The sequence below is a fragment of the Entelurus aequoreus genome, linkage group LG14 (assembly GCF_033978785.1).
Source record: "Entelurus aequoreus isolate RoL-2023_Sb linkage group LG14, RoL_Eaeq_v1.1, whole genome shotgun sequence".
In the NCBI taxonomy this organism is placed as follows: Eukaryota; Metazoa; Chordata; class Actinopteri; order Syngnathiformes; family Syngnathidae; genus Entelurus; species Entelurus aequoreus.
This window is the reverse complement of record NC_084744.1, coordinates 32,748,323-32,770,805: the sequence shown is the minus strand read 5'-3', so window position 1 is coordinate 32,770,805 and position 22,483 is coordinate 32,748,323. Positions and strand designations below refer to the sequence as shown.

The window sequence follows — 22,483 nt, the reverse complement described above, 5'->3', positions numbered from 1 at the left end:
TATTAACCTTTTATGTTATTATCTTATGAACCTTTTATATTTGTATGTTATTAACCTTTTATGTTATTATCTTATGAACCTTTTATATTTGTATGTTATTAACCTTTTATGTTATTATCTTATGAACCTTTTATATTTGTATGTTATTATCCTTTTATGTTATTATCTTATTAACCTTTTATATTTGTGTTATTAACCTTTTATGTTATTATCTTATGAACCTTTTATATTTGTATGTTATTAACCTTTTATGTTATTATCTTATGAACCTTTTATATTTGTGTTATTAACCTTTTATGTTATTATGTTATGAACCTTTTATATTTGTATGTTATTAACCTTTTATGTTATTATGTTATTAACCTTTTATATTTGTATGTTATTAACCTTTTATGTTATTATCTTATGAACCTTTTATATTTGTATGTTATTAACCTTTTATGTTATTATGTTATGAACCTTTTATATTTGTGTTATTAACCTTTTATGTTATTATGTTATTAACCTTTTATATTTGTATGTTTTTAACCTTTTATGTTATTATGTTATTAACCTTTTATATTTGTATGTTATTAACCTTTTATGTTATTATCTTATGAACCTTTTATATTTGTATGTTATTAACCTTTTGTGTTATTATGTTATGAACCTTTTATATTTGTGTTATTAACCTTTTATGTTATTATGTTATTAACCTTTTATATTTGTGTTATTAACCATTTATGTTATTATGTTATGAACCTTTTATATTTGTATGTTATTAACCTTTTATGTTATTATCTTATTAACCTTTTATATTTGTGTTATTAACCTTTTATGTTATTATCTTATGAACCTTTTATATTTGTATGTTATTAACCTTTTATGTTATTATGTTATGAACCTTTTATATTTGTATGTAATTAACCTTTTATGTTATTATGTTATTAACCTTTTATATTTGTATGTTATTAACCTTTTGTGTTATTATGTTATGAACCTTTTATATTTGTATGTTATTAACCTTTTATGTTATTATGTTATTAACATTTTATATTTGTGTTATTAACCTTTTATGTTATTATGTTATTAACCTTTTATATTTGTATGTTATTAACCTTTTATATTTGTATGTTATTAACCTTTTATGTTATTATGTTATGAACCTTTTATATTTGTATGTAATTAACCTTTTATGTTATTATGTTATTAACCTTTTATATTTGTATGTTATTAACCTTTTATGTTATTATGTTATTAACCTTTTATATTTGTGTTATTAACCTTTTATGTTATTATGTTATGAACCTTTTATATTTGTATGTTATTAATCTTTTATGTTATTAATATGTTATTAACCTTTTATATTTGTGTTATTAACCTTTTATGTTATTATGGTATGAACCTTTTATATTGGTATGTTATTAATCTTTTATGTTATTAATATGTTATAAACCTTTTATATTTTTGTTATTAACCTTTTATGTTATTAATATGTTATTAACTTTTTATATTTGTGTCATTAACCTTTTATGTTATTATGTTATGAACCTTTTATATTTGTATGTTATTAACCTTTTATGTTATTATCTTATTAACCTTTTATATTTGTGTTATTAACCTTTTATGTTATTATCTTATGAACCTTTTATATTTGTGTTATTAACCTTTTATGTTATTATCTTATGAACCTTTTATATTTGTGTTATTAACCTTTTATGTTATTATGCTATGAAACTTTTATATTTGTGTTATAAACCTTTTATGTTATTATCTTATTAACCTTTTATATTTGTATGTTATTAACCTTTTATGTTATTATGTTATGAAACTTTTATATTTGTGTTATTAACCTTTTATGTTATTAATATGTTATTAACCTTTTATGTTATTATGTTATGAAACTTTTATATTTGTGTTATTAACCTTTTATGTTATTAATATGTTATTAACCTTTTATATTTTTGTTATCAACCTTTTATGTTAACGTTTTATGTTTTTATGTTATTAACGTTTTATGTTATTAACGTTTAATCGTTGTATGTTAACATTTTATGTTGTTTATGTTAACGTTTTATATTTTTAGGTCATTCAATGAGGATTTTATGAGTTGTGATGTCAGAGTAAACTAAGTCATAAAAAGTGATACAAAAATATGGTAATTGATATTCATAAATGTATAAGTTAATGCAAGTCAGTGTTCATAAAGCAAGTTGTTATTATTATTAATATTATTACCATTATTATCATTATGAATACTGTTATTATTGGTATCAATATTATTATTACTATTATTATTACTATTATTATTATTATTATTATTATTATTATTATTGTTATCATGATTATCATTATTATATTATTACTATGACTATTATTATGGTTGTTATGATTATTATTATCATTATTATCATTATTATCTATTATGATTGTTATTATTATTACTATTATTATGATTATTATTATCATTAGTATTAGTATTACTATTATTATTATGACTATTATATTATTATTATGATTATCATTACTATTATTATGATGATGATTATGATAATTAGAATTATGATTATGATATGGTTAATAATTAATTTGATTATTATTATTATCATTATTATTATCATTATTACTATTATTATTGTTATTTTTACTATCATGACTATAATGATTATTACTATTAATATGATTACTATTACTAGTATGATGACAATGATGATGATTATTTGTATTATGATTATGATGATTATGAAATTGTAATGATTATTATGATTATTATTATCATTATTATTGTGAGTGTTATTATCATTATTACTATTATTATTATTATTATTATTATTACTATCACGATTATGATTATTACTATTACTATTAATATTATTATGATGATTATGATCATTATTATTATTACTATTATGATGATGATGATGATTATGATTACTATGATGATGAAGAAGATTTCCATACCTATCAATAGGTTCCAGATCCACAGACAGATCACATTCTCTCTCTGATATGTCGATGCAGTTTGGACTCTCGAACCAGTCTCCTTCATCCCTGTTATTTATATTTATAATCATTAATATCATCCCTGTTATTCATATTTATAATCATTAATATCATCCCTGTTATCCATATTAATAATCATTAATATCACCCCTGTTATCCATATTTATGATCATTACTATCATCCCTGTTATTCATATTTATAATCATTAATATCATCCCTGTTATTCATATTTATAATCATTAATATCATCCCTGTTATCCATATTAATAATCATTAATATCATCCCTGTTATCCATATTTATAATCATTAATATCATCCCTGTTATCCATATTAATAATCATTAATATCATCCCTCTTATCCATACTTATAATCATTAATATCATCCCTGTTATCCATATTTATAATCATTAATATCATCCCTGTTATCCATATTTATAATCATTAATATCATCCCTCTTATCCATATTTATAATCATTAATATCATCCCTGTTATCCATATTTATAATCATTAATATCATCCCTGTTATCCATATTTATAATCATTTATATCACATTAATGACTTGTTATTACATCCAGCCTCCTTCATCCCTGTTGTGTGTGTGTGTGTGTGTGTGTGTGCGTGTGTGTGTGTGTGTGTGTGTGTGTGTGTGTGTGTGTGTGTGTGTGTGTGTGTGTGTGTGTGTGTGTGTGTGTGTGTGTGTGTGTGTGTGTGTGTGTGTGTGTGTGTGTGTGTGCTCACCATGAGTACTTGACAGTGAAGGTGTAGTGTGAAGGTGATGAGGTCCACATGAGGAGAGTTTTAAAGTCCAAAGATATCCAGCGAACATTCTCTGCTTTTGGTGCAGAATCATCTGGAATATTATTTAAAAACATAATCTTTTATTACATAATATCTTCTTTTATTACACAATATCTTCTTTTATTACACAATATCTTCTTCTATTATACAATATCTTCTTTTATTACACAATATCTTCTTTAATTACACAATATCTTCTTTAATTACATAATATCTTCTTTTATTACACAATATCTTCTTTTATTACACAATATCTTCTTTTATTACACATTTTGTCTTTTATTACACTAAACAACACTGTCATAAACATGTGCCATATAGTGAAACCACACTAAACAACACTGTCATAAACATGTGCCATATAGTGAAACCACACTAAACAACACTGTCATAAACATGTGCCATATAGTGAAACCACACTAAACAACACTGTCATAAACATGTGCCATATAGTGAAACCACACTAAACAACACTGTCATAAACATGTGCCATACAGTGAAACCACACTAAACAACACTGTCATAAACATGTGCCATATAGTAAAACCACACTAAACATTACTGTCATAAATATGTACCATATAGTAAAACCACACTAAACACTGTCATAAACATGTGCCATATAGTAAAACCACACCAAACAACACTGTCATAAACATGTGCCATATAGTGAAACCACACTAAACAACACTGCCATAAACGTGTGCCATATAGTGAAACCACACTAAACAACACTGTCATAAACATGTGCCATATAGTGAAACCACACTAAACAACACTGTCATAAACATGTGCCATATAGTGAAACCACACTAAACAACAGTGCCATAAACGTGTGCCATATAGTGAAACCACACTAAACAACACTGTCATAAACATGTGCCATATAGTGAAACCACACTAAACAACACTGTCATAAACATGTACCATATAGTGAAACCACACTAAACAACACTGTCATAAACATGTGCTATATAGTGAAACCACACTAAACAACACTGTCATAAACATGAGCCATATAGTGAAACCACACTAAACAACACTGTCATAAACATGTGCCGTATAGTGAAACCACACTAAACAACACTGTCATAAACAAGTACCATATAGTGAAACCACACTAAACAACACTGTCATAAACACGTGCCGTATAGTGAAACCACACTAAACAACACTGTCATAAACATGTGCCGTATAGTGAAACCACACTAAACAACACTGTCATAAACATGTGCCATATAGTGAAACCACACTAAACAACACTGTCATAAACATGTGCCATATAGTGAAACCACACTAAACAACACTGTCATAAACATGTGCCATATAGTGAAACCACACTAAACAACACTGTCATAAACATGTGCCATATAGTGAAACCACACTAAACAACACTGTCATAAACATGTGCCATATAGTGAAACCACACTAAACAACACTGTCATAAACATGTGCCATATAGTGAAACCACACTAAACAACACTGTCATAAACATGTGCCATATAGTGAAACCACACTAAACAACACTGTCATAAACATGTGCCATATAGTGAAACCACACTAAACAACACTGTCATAAACATGTACCATATAGTGAAACCACACTAAACAACACTGTCATAAACATGTGCCATATAGTGAAACCACACTAAATAACACTGTCATAAACATGTGCCATATAGTGAAACCACACTAAACAACACTGTCATAAACATGTGCCATATAGTGAAACCACACTAAACACTGTCATAAACATGTGCCATATAGTGAAACCACACTAAACAACACTGTCATAAACATGTGCCATATAGTGAAACCACACTAAACAACACTGTCATAAACATGTGCCATATAGTGAAACCACACTAAACAACACTGCCATAAACGTGTGCCATATAGTGAAACCACACTAAACAACACTGTCATAAAAATGTACCATATAGTGAAACCACACTAAACACTGTCATAAACATGTGCCATATAGTGAAACCACACTAAACAACACTGTCATAAACATGTGCCATATAGTGAAACCACACTAAACACTGTCATAAACATGTGCCATATAGTGAAACCACACTAAACAACACTGTCATAAACATGTGCCATATAGTGAAACCACACTAAACACTGTCATAAACATGTGCCATATAGTGAAACCAAACTAAACAACACTGTCATAAACATGTGCCATATAGTGAAACCACACTAAACACTGTCATAAACATGTGCCATATAGTGAAACCACACTAAACAACACTGTCATAAACATGTGCTATATAGTGAAACCACACTAAACAACACTGTCATAAACATGTGCCATATAGTAAAACCACACTAAACAACACTGTCATAAACATGTGCCATATAGTGAAACCACACTAAACAACACTGTCATAAACATGTGCCATATAGTGAAACCACACTAAACAACACTGCCATAAATATGTGCCATATAGTGAAACCACACTAAACAACACTGTCATAAACATGTGCCATATAGTGAAACCACACTAAACAACACTGTCATAAACATGTGCCATATAGTGAAACCACACTAAACAACACTGTCATAAATATGTGCCATATAGTGAAACCACACTAAACAACACTGTCATAAATATGTGCCATATAGTGAAACCACACTAAACAACACTGTCATAAAATGTGCCATATAGTGAAACCACACTAAACAACACTGTCATAAACATGTGCCATATAGTGAAACCACACTAAACAACACTGTCATAAACATGTGCCATATAGTGAAACCACACTAAACAACACTGTCATAAACATGTGCCATATAGTGAAACCACACTAAACAACACTGTCATAAACATGTGCCATATAGTGAAACCACACTAAACAACACTGTCATAAATATGTGCCATATAGTGAAACCATACTAAACAATCTAGTCGATACTACTATGATCACATCGATATTTTATTAGCATCACAAAATCTTATTTCGTTTAAAAATAAATGTATATTATGTTTATAAAGTCAGTAAATATGTCCCTGGACACACGAGGACTTTGAATATGACCAATGTAACTACTTGGTATCACATACATACCTAAATGTGTGGTATCATCCAAAACTAATGTCAAGTATCAACGAAGAGATGAATAAGTGATTATTACATTTTAACAGAAGTGTCCATCTCTTTACTTGTTTATGTCTCTACTTGTTCATGTCTCTACTTGTTCATGTTTCTACTTGTTTATGTTTCTACTAGCTCCTTTCTGTACTTGACTCCAACAAAAATGCAAACACATGAGGTTTTTATTGCCCTTGTTGAATGTTCTTTGATGTCCTCCTCAGAGGACATCTGCTGGGAAATGTCAGCAGTTCAAGGGAATACTTTTTTCTTTCCAACTGGAGGAGAAACTTTCTCAACTCAATCTTACACCAGGGACTCCAAACAACTACACTTACAAATCTATATATATATATATATATATATATATATATATATATATATATATATATATATATATATATATATATATATATATATATATATATATATATATATATATATATATATATATATATATATATATATATATATATATATATATATATATATATATATATATATATATATATATATATATATATATAAATAAGGTAAGAGAAGGTAAAAGGAAGGTCAAAAAACAGTAAAAAGAAGGTAAAAGGAAGTAATACATTAATTAAAAATAAGGTAAAATAAAATAAAATAAACTTTTTAAAAAATGACAAAGTAAAAGGAGGTAAAATAAGGCAAATAAAAAGTAAAAAGAGGGTAAAAAGTAGGTAAATATAAAGTTCACTAACTTTTTTTGCCATCGTTTTACCTACTTTTTACCTGAGGGTAAGAAGAAGGTAAGAGAGGCAAAAAGAAGGTAGTAAGTAGGTAAAAAAAAAAAAAAAGGTCAATAGAAGTCAAAACAAAAGTCAAAAAGAGTAAAAAGTTGGTATAAGATGATCCAAAAGTGTAAAAATAAAATAAAATGAAGAAAAAAGACGGTAAAATAAGATAAAAGAAGGTTAAAAAAAAAGGTAAAAAGAAGGTTAACAAATGTCGAATAGGGTTTAAAGTAGGTAGGAGAGGGAAAAAAAACACAAAGATTAAGATAAAAAGTAACTAAAAAAGGAAATAAGATAAAATAGGTTAAGTTAAAAGGAGGTAAGTGAAGGTTAAAGAAGGTAAAAATTGTTTAAAAAGATGTAAACTAGTCAGTTAGTAAAATAAAGGTAAGAATAAAGTGAAAAGTTGGTTAAGAAGGTAAAACATAGATAAGGTAAAAAGTAGATAAAGGAAAACATTTGAAAAAAAGAGTAGAAGGAAAGTAAAATAAGAAGTAGTTTAAATAAGAATAAAAAATATTTTTTTTAAAAAGAAGAAAATATGCTAAGAAGGTCAAATTAGCTAAAAAAGTAAAACAAAGGTAAAAAGTAGGTAAAAGGTTAAAAAAAAGGAGATAAAAAGAAGGTACTAAGAAGGCAAAATGGAAGTAAAAGAAAGTCAAAGAAAAAAGGTAAATAAGTCGGTCAAAGAAGATCAAAAAGAAGGTAAGATGTAAGTCAGATTAGGTGAAAATATTAAAAAGGTAAGATGTAAATAAAAGAAGGTAATTGAAAAAAGAAGGTAAATAAAAGTAAAAATGTAAGTCAAATAAGGTAAAAAAGAAGGTCAAATGTAAGTAAAATTAGGTGAAAAGATTAAAAAAGGTTTAAAAAGTAAGACATAAATAAAAAAAAGTCAAAGAAAAAAGAAGGTAAATAAAGATTTTTTTGAAAAGTTAGTCAAAGACGATAAGAAGAAAGTAAAAAAAAAAGAAGAAGGGAAGATGTACGTAAAAGAAGGTAAAAACGAAGGTAAGATGTAAGTAAAAGAAGGTAAGACGTAAGTAAAAGAAGGTAAAAAATCAGGTAAGATGTAAGTAAAAGAAGGTAAGATGTAAGCAAAAGAAGGTAAAAAATAAGGTAAGATGTAAGTAAAAGAAGGTAAAAGAGAAGGTAAGATGTAAGTAAAATAAGGTTAAATTAATTTTAAAAAGTAAAAAAAAAAGGTCAAAGAAAAAAGAAGGTAAAAAAGAAGGTAAAGGGTAAGTAAAAGAAGGTGAAGGGTAAGTAAAAGAAGGTCATTAGTCTGCTTATTAGTCATTCCCAGAGGTTAAAAGTGTTTGGGCTCTAAAGAGTTTTGTGTTTGTGTTCCAAGTCTCTGGAATGTTCTACCAGCAACATTTACAAAGTCGACATAATTAAGACCGCCTCAAACCTCATTTGCATCCTAGACCCCCTTTTAGACCAGTTGATGTGCCGCTTCTCTGGTATCCTCTCCTGCATGGAGAGGGAGGACACCAGCTAACCCCCGTTCATTTCTGGAGAGGTACCAGAAGGTACCAGTCTGGCAGAGGTGCTAGCTGGTTAGCATTAGCACGTTACAATCACACACTTGCTGTGAAATATACTTACAGCATGAACACTTCTTAGGACACAACAACCGACAAGACCGTATCGTTTGAAATGTGGACGATATCATTCCCTACGCTTCTCCTCGTCATGGCGCGACTCAGACTCAAGTCTTCAACGTGACTCAGACTCAAGTCTTCAACGTGACTCAGACTCAAGTCTTCAACGTGAGTCAGACTCAAGTCTTCAACGTGAGTCAGACTCAAGTCTTCAACGTGACTCAGACTCAAGTCTTCAACGTGAGTCAGACTCAAGTCTTCAACGTGAGTCAGACTCAAGTCTTCAACGTGACTCGGCCTCAAGTCTTCAACGTGACTCAGACTCAAGTCTTCAACGTGAGTCAGACTCAAGTCTTCAACGTTACTCGGCCTCAAGTCTTCAACGTGAGTCAGACTCACGTCTTCAACGTGACTCAGACTCAAGTCTTCAACGTGACTCAGACTCAAGTCTTCAACGTGAGTCAGACTCCAGTCTTCAACGTGACTCAGACTCAAGTCTTCAACGTGACTCAGACTCAAGTCTTCAACGTGAGTCAGACTCAAGTCTTCAACGTGACTCGGCCTCAAGTCTTCAACGTGAGTCGGACTCAAGTCTTCAACGTGAGACGGACTCAAGTCTTCAACATGACTCGGCCTCAAGTCTTCAACGTGACTCAGACTCAAGTCTTCAATGTGACTCGGCCTCAAGTCTTCAACGTGAGTCAGACTCAAGTCTTCAACGTGAATCAGACTCAAGTCTTCAACGTGACTCGGCCTCAAGTCTTCAACGTGAGTCAGACTCAAGTCTTCAACGTGACTCAGACTCAAGTCTTCAATGTGATTCAGACTCAAGTCTTCAACGTGAGTCAGCCATATTTTACAAGCTTTAGTCGATGATGTCATCAACACTGTCGCCATGACGACAACTACAGAACGTGCTTGGAACATCTGCTGTGTCATCACACTCACTCTTTCCTGGAAACACACTCTAACACTTCCTGTAAACAAACACTAACACTTCCTGTAAACACACACTAGCACTTCCTGTAAACAAACACTAGCATTTCCTGTAAACACACTCTAACACTTCCTGTAAACACACACTAGCACTTCCTGTAAACAAACACTAGCATTTCCTGTAAACACACTCTAACACTTCCTGTAAACAAACCCTAACACTTCCTGTAAACAAACACAACACTTCCTGTAAACACACACTAAGACTTCCTGTAAACAAACACTAACACTTCCTGTAAACAAACACTAACACTTCCTGTAAACACACTCTAAAACTTCCTGTAAACAAACACTAACACTTCTTGTAAACAAACACTAACACTTCCTGTAAACAAACACTAACACTTCCTGTAAACACACTCTAACACTTCCTGTAAACAAACACTAACACTTCCTGTAAACACACACTAACACTTCCTGTAAACAAACACTAACACTTCCTGTAAACAAACACTAACACTTCCTGTAAACAAACCCTAACACTTCCTGTAAAAAAACACAACACTTCCTGTAAACACACACTAACACTTCTTGTAAACAAACCCTAACACTTCCTGTAAACAAACACAACACTTCCTGTAAACAAACACTAACACTTCTTGTAAACAAACACTAACACTTCCTGTAAACAAACACTAACACTTCCTGTAAACACACACTAACACTTCCTGTAAACAAACACTAACACTTCCTGTAAACAAACACTAACACTTCCTGTAAACAAACACTAAGACTTCCTTCCCAGATAAAGTAAGATTGAAGTATTGTGTAAAAGTACCTGCCCAAGTAAGGATCCAGACCGACATGCAGACTATCAGATAAAGTAAGAATTAAGTATTGTGTAAGAGTTGTACCTGCCAGAGTAAGGATCCAGGCCGACATGCAGACTATCAGAGATAAAGTAAGATTGAAGTATTATGTAAAAGTACCTGCCCGAGTAAGGATCCAGACCGACATGCAGACTATCAGATGAAGTAAGATTGAAGTATTGTGTAAAAGTACCTGCCCGAGTAAGGATCCAGACCGACATGCAGACTATCAGATAAAGTAAGATTGAGTATTGTGTAAAAGTTGTACCTGCCCGTGTAAGGATCCAGGCTGACATGCAGACTATCAGATAAAGTAAGATTGAAGTATTGTGTAAAAGTTGTACCTGCCCGAGTAAGGATCCAGGCTGACATGCAGACTCCCAGATAAAGTAAGATTGAAGTATTGTGTAAAAGTACCTGCCCGAGTAAGGATCCAGACCGACATGCAGACTATCAGATAAAGTAAGATTGAAGTATTGTGTAAAAGTTGTACCTGCCCGAGTAAGGATCCAGACCGACATGCAGACTATCAGATAAAGTAAGATTGAAGTATTGTGTAAAAGTACCTGCCCGAGTAAGGATCCAGGCTGACATGCAGACTATCAGATAAAGTAAGATTGAAGTATTGTGTAAAAGTACCTGCCCGAGTAAGGATCCAGACCGACATGCAGACTATCAGAGATAAAGTAAGATTGAAGTATTGTGTAAAAGTACCTGCCCGAGTAAGGATCCAGACCGACATGCAGACTATCAGAGATAAAGTAAGATTGAAGTATTGTGTAAAAGTACCTGCCCGTGTAAGGATCCAGACCGACATGCAGACTTTCGGATAAAGTAAGAATGAAGTATTGTGTAAAAGTACCTGCCCGAGTAAGGATCCAGGCTGACATGCAGACTCTCAGATAAAGTAAGAATGAAGTATTGTGTAAAAGTACCTGCCTGAGTAAGGATCCAGACCGACATGCAGACTATCAGATAAAGTAAGATTGAAGTATTGTGTAAAAGTACCTGCCCGAGTAAGGATCCAGACCGACATGCAGACTATCAGATAAAGTAAGATTGAAGTATTGTGTAAAAGTACCTGCCCGAGTAAGGATCCAGACCGACATGCAGACTATCAGAGATAAAGTAAGATTGAAGTATTATGTAAAAGTACCTGCCCGTGTAAGGATCCAGACCGACATGCAGACTATCAGAGATGAAGTAAGATTGAAGTATTGTGTAAAAGTACCTGCCCGTGTAAGGATCCAGACCGACATGCAGACTCTCAGATAAAGTAAGAATGAAGTATTGTGTAAAAGTACCTGCCCGAGTAAGGATCCAGACCGACATGCAGACTATCAGATAAAGTAAGATTGAAGTATTGTGTAAAAGTACCTGCCCGAGTAAGGATCCAGACCGACATGCAGACTATCAGATAAAGTAAGATTGAAGTATTGTGTAAAAGTACCTGCCCGAGTAAGGATCCAGACCGACATGCAGACTATCAGATAAAGTAAGATTGAAGTATTGTGTAAAAGTACCTGCCCGAGTAAGGATCCAGACCGACATGCAGACTATCAGATAAAGAAAGATTGAAGTATTGTGTAAAAGTACCTGCCCGAGTAAGGATCCAGACCGACATGCAGACTATCAGATAAAGTAAGATTGAAGTATTGTGTAAAAGTACCTGCCCGAGTAAGGATCCAGACCGACATGCAGACTATCAGATAAAGTAAGATTGAAGTATTGTGTAAAAGTACCTGCCCGAGTAAGGATCCAGACCGACATGCAGACTATCAGAGATAAAGTAAGATTGAAGTATTATGTAAAAGTACCTGCCCGTGTAAGGATCCAGACCGACATGCAGACTATCAGAGATGAAGTAAGATTGAAGTATTGTGTAAAAGTACCTGCCCGTGTAAGGATCCAGACCGACATGCAGACTCTCAGATAAAGTAAGAATGAAGTATTGTGTAAAAGTACCTGCCTGAGTAAGGATCCAGACCGACATGCAGACTATCAGATAAAGTAAGATTGAAGTATTGTGTAAAAGTACCTGCCCGAGTAAGGATCCAGACCGACATGCAGACTATCAGATAAAGTAAGATTGAAGTATTGTGTAAAAGTACCTGCCCGAGTAAGGATCCAGACCGACATGCAGACTATCAGATAAAGAAAGATTGAAGTATTGTGTAAAAGTACCTGCCCGAGTAAGGATCCAGACCGACATGCAGACTATCAGATAAAGTAAGATTGAAGTATTGTGTAAAAGTACCTGCCCGAGTAAGGATCCAGGCCGACATGCAGACTATCAGAGATAAAGTAAGACTGAAGTATTGTGTAAAAGTACCTGCCCGAGTAAGGATCCAGACCGACATGCAGACTATCAGAGATAAAGTAAGATTGAAGTATTATGTAAAAGTACCTGCCCGTGTAAGGATCCAGACCGACATGCGGACTATCAGAGATAAAGTAATATTGAAGTATTGTGTAAAAGTACCTGCCCGAGTAAGGATCCAGACCGACATGCAGACTATCAGATAAAGTAAGATTGAAGTATTGTGTAAAAGTACCTGCCCGAGTAAGGATCCAGGCTGACATGCAGACTATCAGATAAAGTAAGATTGAAGTATTGTGTAAAAGTACCTGCCCGAGTAAGGATCCAGGCTGACATGCAGACTCCCAGATAAAGAAGATTGAAGTATTGTGTAAAAGTACCTGCCCGAGTAAGGATCCAGACCGACATGCAGACTATCAGATAAAGTAAGATTGAAGTATTGTGTAAAAGTTGTACCTGCCCGAGTAAGGATCCAGACCGACATGCAGACTATCAGATAAAGTAAGATGGAAGTATTGTGTAAAAGTACCTGCCCGAGTAAGGATCCAGGCTGACATGCAGACTATCAGATAAAGTAAGATTGAAGTATTGTGTAAAAGTACCTGCCCGAGTAAGGATCCAGACTGACATGCAGACTATCAGATAAAGTAAGATTGAAGTATTGTGTAAAAGTACCTGCCCGAGTAAGGATCCAGACCGACATGCAGACTATCAGATAAAGTAAGATTGAAGTATTGTGTAAAAGTACCTGCCCGAGTAAGGATCCAGGCTGACATGCAGACTATCAGATAAAGTAAGATTGAAGTATTGTGTAAAAGTACCTGCCCGAGTAAGGATCCAGACCGACATGCAGACTATCAGAGATAAAGTAAGATTGAAGTATTGTGTAAAAGTACCTGCCCGTGTAAGGATCCAGACCGACATGCAGACTTTCGGATAAAGTAAGAATGAAGTATTGTGTAAAAGTACCTGCCCGAGTAAGGATCCAGGCTGACATGCAGACTATCAGATAAAGTAAGATTGAAGTATTGTGTAAAAGTACCTGCCTGAGTAAGGATCCAGACCGACATGCAGACTATCAGATAAAGTAAGATTGAAGTATTGTGTAAAATTACCTGCCCGAGTAAGGATCCAGACCGACATGCAGACTATCAGATAAAGTAAGATTGAAGTATTGTGTAAAAGTACCTGCCCGAGTAAGGATCCAGACCGACATGCAGACTATCAGAGATAAAGTAAGATTGAAGTATTATGTAAAAGTACCTGCCCGTGTAAGGATCCAGACCGACATGCAGACTATCAGAGATAAAGTAAGATTGAAGTATTGTGTAAAAGTACCTGCCCGTGTAAGGATCCAGACCGACATGCAGACTCTCAGATAAAGTAAGAATGAAGTATTGTGTAAAAGTACCTGCCCGAGTAAGGATCCAGACCGACATGCAGACTATCAGATAAAGGAAGATTGAAGTATTGTGTAAAAGTACCTGCCCGAGTAAGGATCCAGACCGACATGCAGACTATCAGATAAAGTAAGATTGAAGTATTGTGTAAAAGTACCTGCCCGAGTAAGGATCCAGACCGACATGCAGACTATCAGATAAAGTAAGATTGAAGTATTGTGTAAAAGTACCTGCCCGAGTAAGGATCCAGACCGACATGCAGACTATCAGATAAAGAAAGATTGAAGTATTGTGTAAAAGTACCTGCCCGAGTAAGGATCCAGACCGACATGCAGACTATCAGATAAAGTAAGATTGAAGTATTGTGTAAAAGTACCTGCCCGAGTAAGGATCCAGGCCGACATGCAGACTATCAGAGATAAAGTAAGACTGAAGTATTGTGTAAAAGTACCTGCCCGAGTAAGGATCCAGACCGACATGCAGACTATCAGAGATAAAGTAAGATTGAAGTATTATGTAAAAGTACCTGCCCGTGTAAGGATCCAGACCGACATGCGGACTATCAGAGATAAAGTAAGATTGAAGTATTGTGTAAAAGTACCTGCCCGTGTAAGGATCCAGACCGACATGCAGACTCTCAGATAAAGTAAGAATGAAGTATTGTGTAAAAGTACCTGCCCGAGTAAGGATCCAGACCGACATGCAGACCATCAGATAAAGTAAGATTGAAGTATTGTGTAAAAGTACCTGCCCGAGTAAGGATCCAGACCGACATGCAGACTATCAGATAAAGTAATATTGAAGTATTGTGTAAAAGTACCTGCCCGAGTAAGGATCCAGACCGACATGCAGACTATCAGATAAAGTAAGATTGAAGTATTGTGTAAAAGTACCTGCCCGAGTAAGGATCCAGGCTGACATGCAGACTATCAGATAAAGTAAGATTGAAGTATTGTGTAAAAGTACCTGCCCGAGTAAGGATCCAGGCTGACATGCAGACTCCCAGATAAAGAAGATTGAAGTATTGTGTAAAAGTACCTGCCCGAGTAAGGATCCAGACCGACATGCAGACTATCAGATAAAGTAAGATTGAAGTATTGTGTAAAAGTTGTACCTGCCCGAGTAAGGATCCAGACCGACATGCAGACTATCAGATAAAGTAAGATGGAAGTATTGTGTAAAAGTACCTGCCCGAGTAAGGATCCAGGCTGACATGCAGACTATCAGATAAAGTAAGATTGAAGTATTGTGTAAAAGTACCTGCCCGAGTAAGGATCCAGACTGACATGCAGACTATCAGATAAAGTAAGATTGAAGTATTGTGTAAAAGTACCTGCCCGAGTAAGGATCCAGACCGACATGCAGACTATCAGATAAAGTAAGATTGAAGTATTGTGTAAAAGTACCTGCCCGAGTAAGGATCCAGGCTGACATGCAGACTATCAGATAAAGTAAGATTGAAGTATTGTGTAAAAGTACCTGCCCGAGTAAGGATCCAGACCGACATGCAGACTATCAGAGATAAAGTAAGATTGAAGTATTGTGTAAAAGTACCTGCCCGTGTAAGGATCCAGACCGACATGCAGACTTTCGGATAAAGTAAGAATGAAGTATTGTGTAAAAGTACCTGCCCGAGTAAGGATCCAGGCTGACATGCAGACTATCAGATAAAGTAAGATTGAAGTATTGTGTAAAAGTACCTGCCTGAGTAAGGATCCAGACCGACATGCAGACTATCAGATAAAGTAAGATTGAAGTATTGTGTAAAATTACCTGCCCGAGTAAGGATCCAGACCGACATGCAGACTATCAGATAAAGTAAGATTGAAGTATTGTGTAAAAGTACCTGCCCGAGTAAGGATCCAGACCGACATGCAGACTATCAGAGATAAAGTAAGATTGAAGTATTATGTAAAAGTACCTGCCCGTGTAAGGATCCAGACCGACATGCAGACTATCAGAGATAAAGTAAGATTGAAGTATTGTGTAAAAGTACCTGCCCGTGTAAGGATCCAGACCGACATGCAGACTCTCAGATAAAGTAAGAATGAAGTATTGTGTAAAAGTACCTGCCCGAGTAAGGATCCAGACCGACATGCAGACTATCAGATAAAGGAAGATTGAAGTATTGTGTAAAAGTACCTGCCCGAGTAAGGATCCAGACCGACATGCAGACTATCAGATAAAGTAAGATTGAAGTATTGTGTAAAAGTACCTGCCCGAGTAAGGATCCAGACCGACATGCAGACTATCAGATAAAGTAAGATTGAAGTATTGTGTAAAAGTACCTGCCCGAGTAAGGATCCAGACCGACATGCAGACTATCAGATAAAGAAAGATTGAAGTATTGTGTAAAAGTACCTGCCCGAGTAAGGATCCAGACCGACATGCAGACTATCAGATAAAGTAAGATTGAAGTATTGTGTAAAAGTACCTGCCCGAGTAAGGATCCAGGCCGACATGCAGACTATCAGAGATAAAGTAAGACTGAAGTATTGTGTAAAAGTACCTGCCCGAGTAAGGATCCAGACCGACATGCAGACTATCAGAGATAAAGTAAGATTGAAGTATTATGTAAAAGTACCTGCCCGTGTAAGGATCCAGACCGACATGCGGACTATCAGAGATAAAGTAAGATTGAAGTATTGTGTAAAAGTACCTGCCCGTGTAAGGATCCAGACCGACATGCAGACTCTCAGATAAAGTAAGAAAGAAGTATTGTGTAAAAGTACCTGCCCGAGTAAGGATCCAGACCGACATGCAGACTATCAGATAAAGTAAGATTGAAGTATTGTGTAAAAGTACCTGCCCGAGTAAGGATCCAGACCGACATGCAGACTATCAGATAAAGTAATATTGAAGTATTGTGTAAAAGTACCTGCCCGAGTAAGGATCCAGACCGACATGCAGACTATCAGATAAAGTAAGATTGAAGTATTGTTTAAAAGTACCTGCCCGAGTAAGGATCCAGGCTGACATGCAGACTATCAGATAAAGTAAGATTGAAGTATTGTGTAAAAGTACCTGCCCGAGTAAGGATCCAGGCTGACATGCAGACTATCAGATAAAGTAAGATTGAAGTATTGTGTAAAAGTACCTGCCCGAGTAAGGATCCAGACCGACATGCAGACTATCAGATAAAGTAAGATTGAAGTATTGTGTAAAAGTTGTACCTGCCCGAGTAAGGATCCAGACCGACATGCAGACTATCAGATAAAGTAAGATTGAAGTATTGTGTAAAAGTACCTGCCCGAGTAAGGATCCAGGCTGACATGCAGACTATCAGATAAAGTAAGATTGAAGTATTGTGTAAAAGTACCTGCCCGAGTAAGGATCCAGACTGACATGCAGACTATCAGATAAAGTAAGATTGAAGTATTGTGTAAAAGTACCTGCCCGAGTAAGGATCCAGACCGACATGCAGACTATCAGATAAAGTAAGATTGAAGTATTGTGTAAAAGTACCTGCCCGAGTAAGGATCCAGGCTGACATGCAGACTATCAGATAAAGTAAGATTGAAGTATTGTGTAAAAGTACCTGCCCGAGTAAGGATCCAGACCGACATGCAGACTATCAGAGATAAAGTAAGATTGAAGTATTGTGTAAAAGTACCTGCCCGAGTAAGGATCCAGACCGACATGCAGACTATCAGATAAAGTAAGATTGAAGTATTGTGTAAAAGTACCTGCCCGAGTAAGGATCCAGACCGACATGCAGACTATCAGAGATAAAGTAAGATTGAAGTATTATGTAAAAGTACCTGCCCGTGTAAGGATCCAGACCGACATGCAGACTATCAGAGATAAAGTAAGATTGAAGTATTGTGTAAAAGTACCTGCCCGTGTAAGGATCCAGACCGACATGCAGACTCTCAGATAAAGTAAGAATGAAGTATTGTGTAAAAGTACCTGCCCGAGTAAGGATCCAGACCGACATGCAGACTATCAGATAAAGGAAGATTGAAGTATTGTGTAAAAGTACCTGCCCGAGTAAGGATCCAGACCGACATGCAGACTATCAGATAAAGTAAGATTGAAGTATTGTGTAAAAGTACCTGCCCGAGTAAGGATCCAGACCGACATGCAGACTATCAGATAAAGTAAGATTGAAGTATTGTGTAAAAGTACCTGCCCGAGTAAGGATCCAGACCGACATGCAGACTATCAGATAAAGTAAGATTGAAGTATTGTGTAAAAGTACCTGCCCGAGTAAGGATCCAGGCCGACATGCAGACTATCAGAGATAAAGTAAGACTGAAGTATTGTGTAAAATACCTGCCCGAGTAAGGATCCAGACCGACATGCAGACTATCAGAGATAAAGTAAGATTGAAGTATTATGTAAAAGTACCTGCCCGTGTAAGGATCCAGACCGACATGCGGACTATCAGAGATAAAGTAAGATTGAAGTATTGTGTAAAAGTACCTGCCCGAGTAAGGATCCAGACCGACATGCAGACTAACAGATAAAGTAAGATTGAAGTATTGTATAAAAGTACCTGCCCGAGTAAGGATCCAGACCGACATGCAGACTATCAGAAAAAGTAATATTGAAGTATTGTGTAAAAGTACCTGCCCGAGTAAGGATCCAGACCGACATGCAGACTATCAGATAAAGTAAGATTGAAGTATTGTGTAAAAGTACCTGCCCGAGTAAGGATCCAGACCGACATGCAGACTATCAGATAAAGTAAGATTGAAGTATTGTGTAAAAGTACCTGCCCGAGTAAGGATCCAGACCGACATGCAGACTATCAGATAAAGTAAGATTGAAGTATTGTGTAAAAGTACCTGCCCGAGTAAGGATCCAGGCTGACATGCAGACTATCAGATAAAGTAAGATTGAAGTATTGTGTAAAAGTACCTGCCCGAGTAAGGATCCAGACTGACATGCAGACTATCAGATAAAGTAAGATTGAAGTATTGTGTAAAAGTACCTGCCCGAGTAAGGATCCAGGCTGACATGCAGACTATCAGATAAAGTAAGATTGAAGTATTGTGTAAAAGTACCTGCCCGAGTAAGGATCCAGGCTGACATGCAGACTCCCAGATAAAGTAAGATTGAAGTATTGTGTAAAAGTACCTGCCCGAGTAAGGATCCAGACCGACATGCAGACTATCAGATAAAGTAAGATTGAAGTATTGTGTAAAAGTACCTGCCCGAGTAAGGATCCAGACCGACATGCAGACTCTCAGATAATGTAAGATAGAAGTATTGTGTAAAAGTACCTGCCCGAGTAAGGATCCAGACCGACATGCAGACTCCCAGATAATGTAAGATAGAAGTATTGTGTAAAAGTACCTGCCCGAGTAAGGATCCAGACCGACATGCAGACTATCAGATAATGTAAGATAGAAGTATTGTGTAAAAGTTGTACCTGCCCGAGTAAGGATCCAGACCGACATGCAGACTATCAGATAATGTAAGATTGAGTATTGTGTAAAAGTTGTACCTGCCCGTGTAAGGATCCAGGCTGACATGCAGACTATCAGATAAAGTAAGATTGAAGTATTATGTAAAAGTACCTGCCCGAGTAAGGATCCAGACCGACATGCAGACTATCAGATAAAGTAATATTGAAGTATTGTGTAAAATTACCTGCCCGAGTAAGGATCCAGGCTGACATGCAGACTATCAGATAAAGTAATATTGAAGTATTGTGTAAAATTACCTGCCCGAGTAAGGATCCAGGCTGACATGCAGACTCCCAGGTAAAGTGCTCTCTTCCAGCAGGCCATGTTTAAAAACTTCCACTGGTGTTCAAGCTCCCCTTGTCTCAAAGTGAGGTTTCTGTCTCGGGATGGACCGAGGTTCTGCCAAGGGGTTCCTCCCCTTCTGGTGCACATCTGACCCCGCCCACATAACTCCCGTGAGCCCGATGAAGAGAAGCCCACAGACTCTGAATCACGGCTTATCCAACATCTCAAGAATCTGCTTGTGAAATCCAGCGAGCAGCAGGCCGAGTGTTTGCTCGGCAAAGAGCAAAAATGCATTAATTCCACGTCGCCATGGCGACGTCTGGGCACGCTTCCAAGTGGACCGCTTCACATTGTGTGGAAGGAACCGGTGGAGGATCACCAGTCAGCCCTAACTGGGAACACATGTCATCCTTGGTCATGACCACACCACTGAGCCGCTGGTGAATCACATGTTCATGTGCGGGATTTCAGAAAAAGTCAACATTTGGGAGGTTTATTGAGAAGGTATAAATATTTACCGCTGGATAAAGGTCAATAAGTAAATCAGACCACATAGAAACCACTCTCCGTAACAAACTACACCATACCACACAGTACCATACCGTACTATAACAAACAATACTGTAGCATACCTTATTGTAACAAACTCCAGCAAGTCTGTCAGCCCTGAGAAACAACTTTGGGTAAGAAATCCAAACAAACAACAGACTTTTTCCAGCGTCTTGAAGTATTTACTCTGCACTCTTGGAGGTAATTAGATTTATTTGTGCAAACATCTGTAACCTTTTAGTCCTGACAGGAGTGTGGGAACAACAAAAACTGATGTTTTCATGCTAAACTAGCATCATAATCAGTATCCATCCATCCATCCATCTTCTTCCATTTATCCGAGGCCAGGTCCCGGGGGCACCAGACTTCCCTCTCCCCAGCCATTTCGTCCAGCTCCTCCTGGGGGATCCCGAGGCGTTCCCAGGCCAGCCAGGAGACAAAGTCTTCCCAACGTGTCCTGGGCCTTCCCCGTGGCCTCCTACCGGTCGGACGTGCTCGAAACACCTCCCTAGGGAGGCGTTCGGGTGGTATCCTGACCAGATGCCCGAACCACCTCATCTGGCTCCTCTCCATGTGGAGGAGTAGCCGCTTTACTTTGAGCTCCCCCCGGATTACAGAGCTTCTCACCCTATTTCTAAGGGAGAGACCCGCCACCCGGCGAAGGAAACTCATTTGGGCCGCTTGTACCCGTGATCTTGTCCTTTTGGTCATAACCCAAAGCTCATGACCATAGGTGAGGATGGGAACGTAGATCGACCGGTAAATTGAGAGCTTTGCCTTCCGACTCAGCTCCTTCTTCACTACAACGGATCGATACAGGGTCCACATTACTGCACCGATCCACCTGTCGATATCACCATCCACTCTTCCCTCACTCGTGAACAAGACTCAGAGGTACTTGAACTCCTCCACTTGGGGCAGGGTCTCCTCCCCAACCCGGAGATGGCACTCCACCCTTTTCCGGGCGAGAACCATGGACTCGGGCTTGGAGGTGCTGATTCTCATCCCAGTCGCTTCACACTCGGCTGCGAACCGATCCAGTGAGAGCTGAAGATCCTGGCCAGATGAAGCCATCAGGACCACATCATCTGCAAAAAGCAGAGACCTAATCCTGCAGCCACCAAACCAGATCCCCTCAACGCCCTGACTGCGCCTAGAAATTCTGTCCATAAAAGTTCAGAACAGAATGGGTGACAAAGGGCAGCCTTAGCGGAGTCTAACCGTCACTGGAAACGGGTCCGACTTACTGCCGGCAATGCCGGCAAGCTCTGACACTGATCATACAGGGAGCGGACCGCCACAATCAGACAGTCCGATACCCCATACTCTCTGAGCACTCCCCACAGGACTTCCCGGGACACACGGTCCAATGCCTTCTCCAAGTCCACAAAGCACATGTAGACTGGTTGGGCAAACTCCCATGCACCCTCAAGGACCCTGTCGAGAGTATAGAGGGT

The 22,483-nt window shown here is 36.5% G+C and overlaps 1 protein-coding gene across 1 annotated transcript in view; it reads right to left on the bottom strand.

Moving 5' to 3' along the window:
• The window catches only part of LOC133664765 (tissue factor-like), a 47,330-nt gene extending 26,589 nt beyond the window's left edge, over positions 1 to 20,741 (bottom strand). Inside the window, exons 1-3 of the mRNA XM_062069666.1 lie at positions 20,450 to 20,741; positions 3,727 to 3,838; positions 2,941 to 3,030 (exon numbers count right to left, since the gene is read on the bottom strand). Coding sequence (XP_061925650.1) covers positions 2,941 to 3,030; positions 3,727 to 3,838; positions 20,450 to 20,624 — 377 coding nt within the window. The 5' untranslated portion in view covers positions 20,625 to 20,741. The remainder of the gene's footprint in view (positions 1 to 2,940; positions 3,031 to 3,726; positions 3,839 to 20,449) is intronic.
• Between the last annotated feature and the right edge of the window lie 1,742 nt (positions 20,742 to 22,483).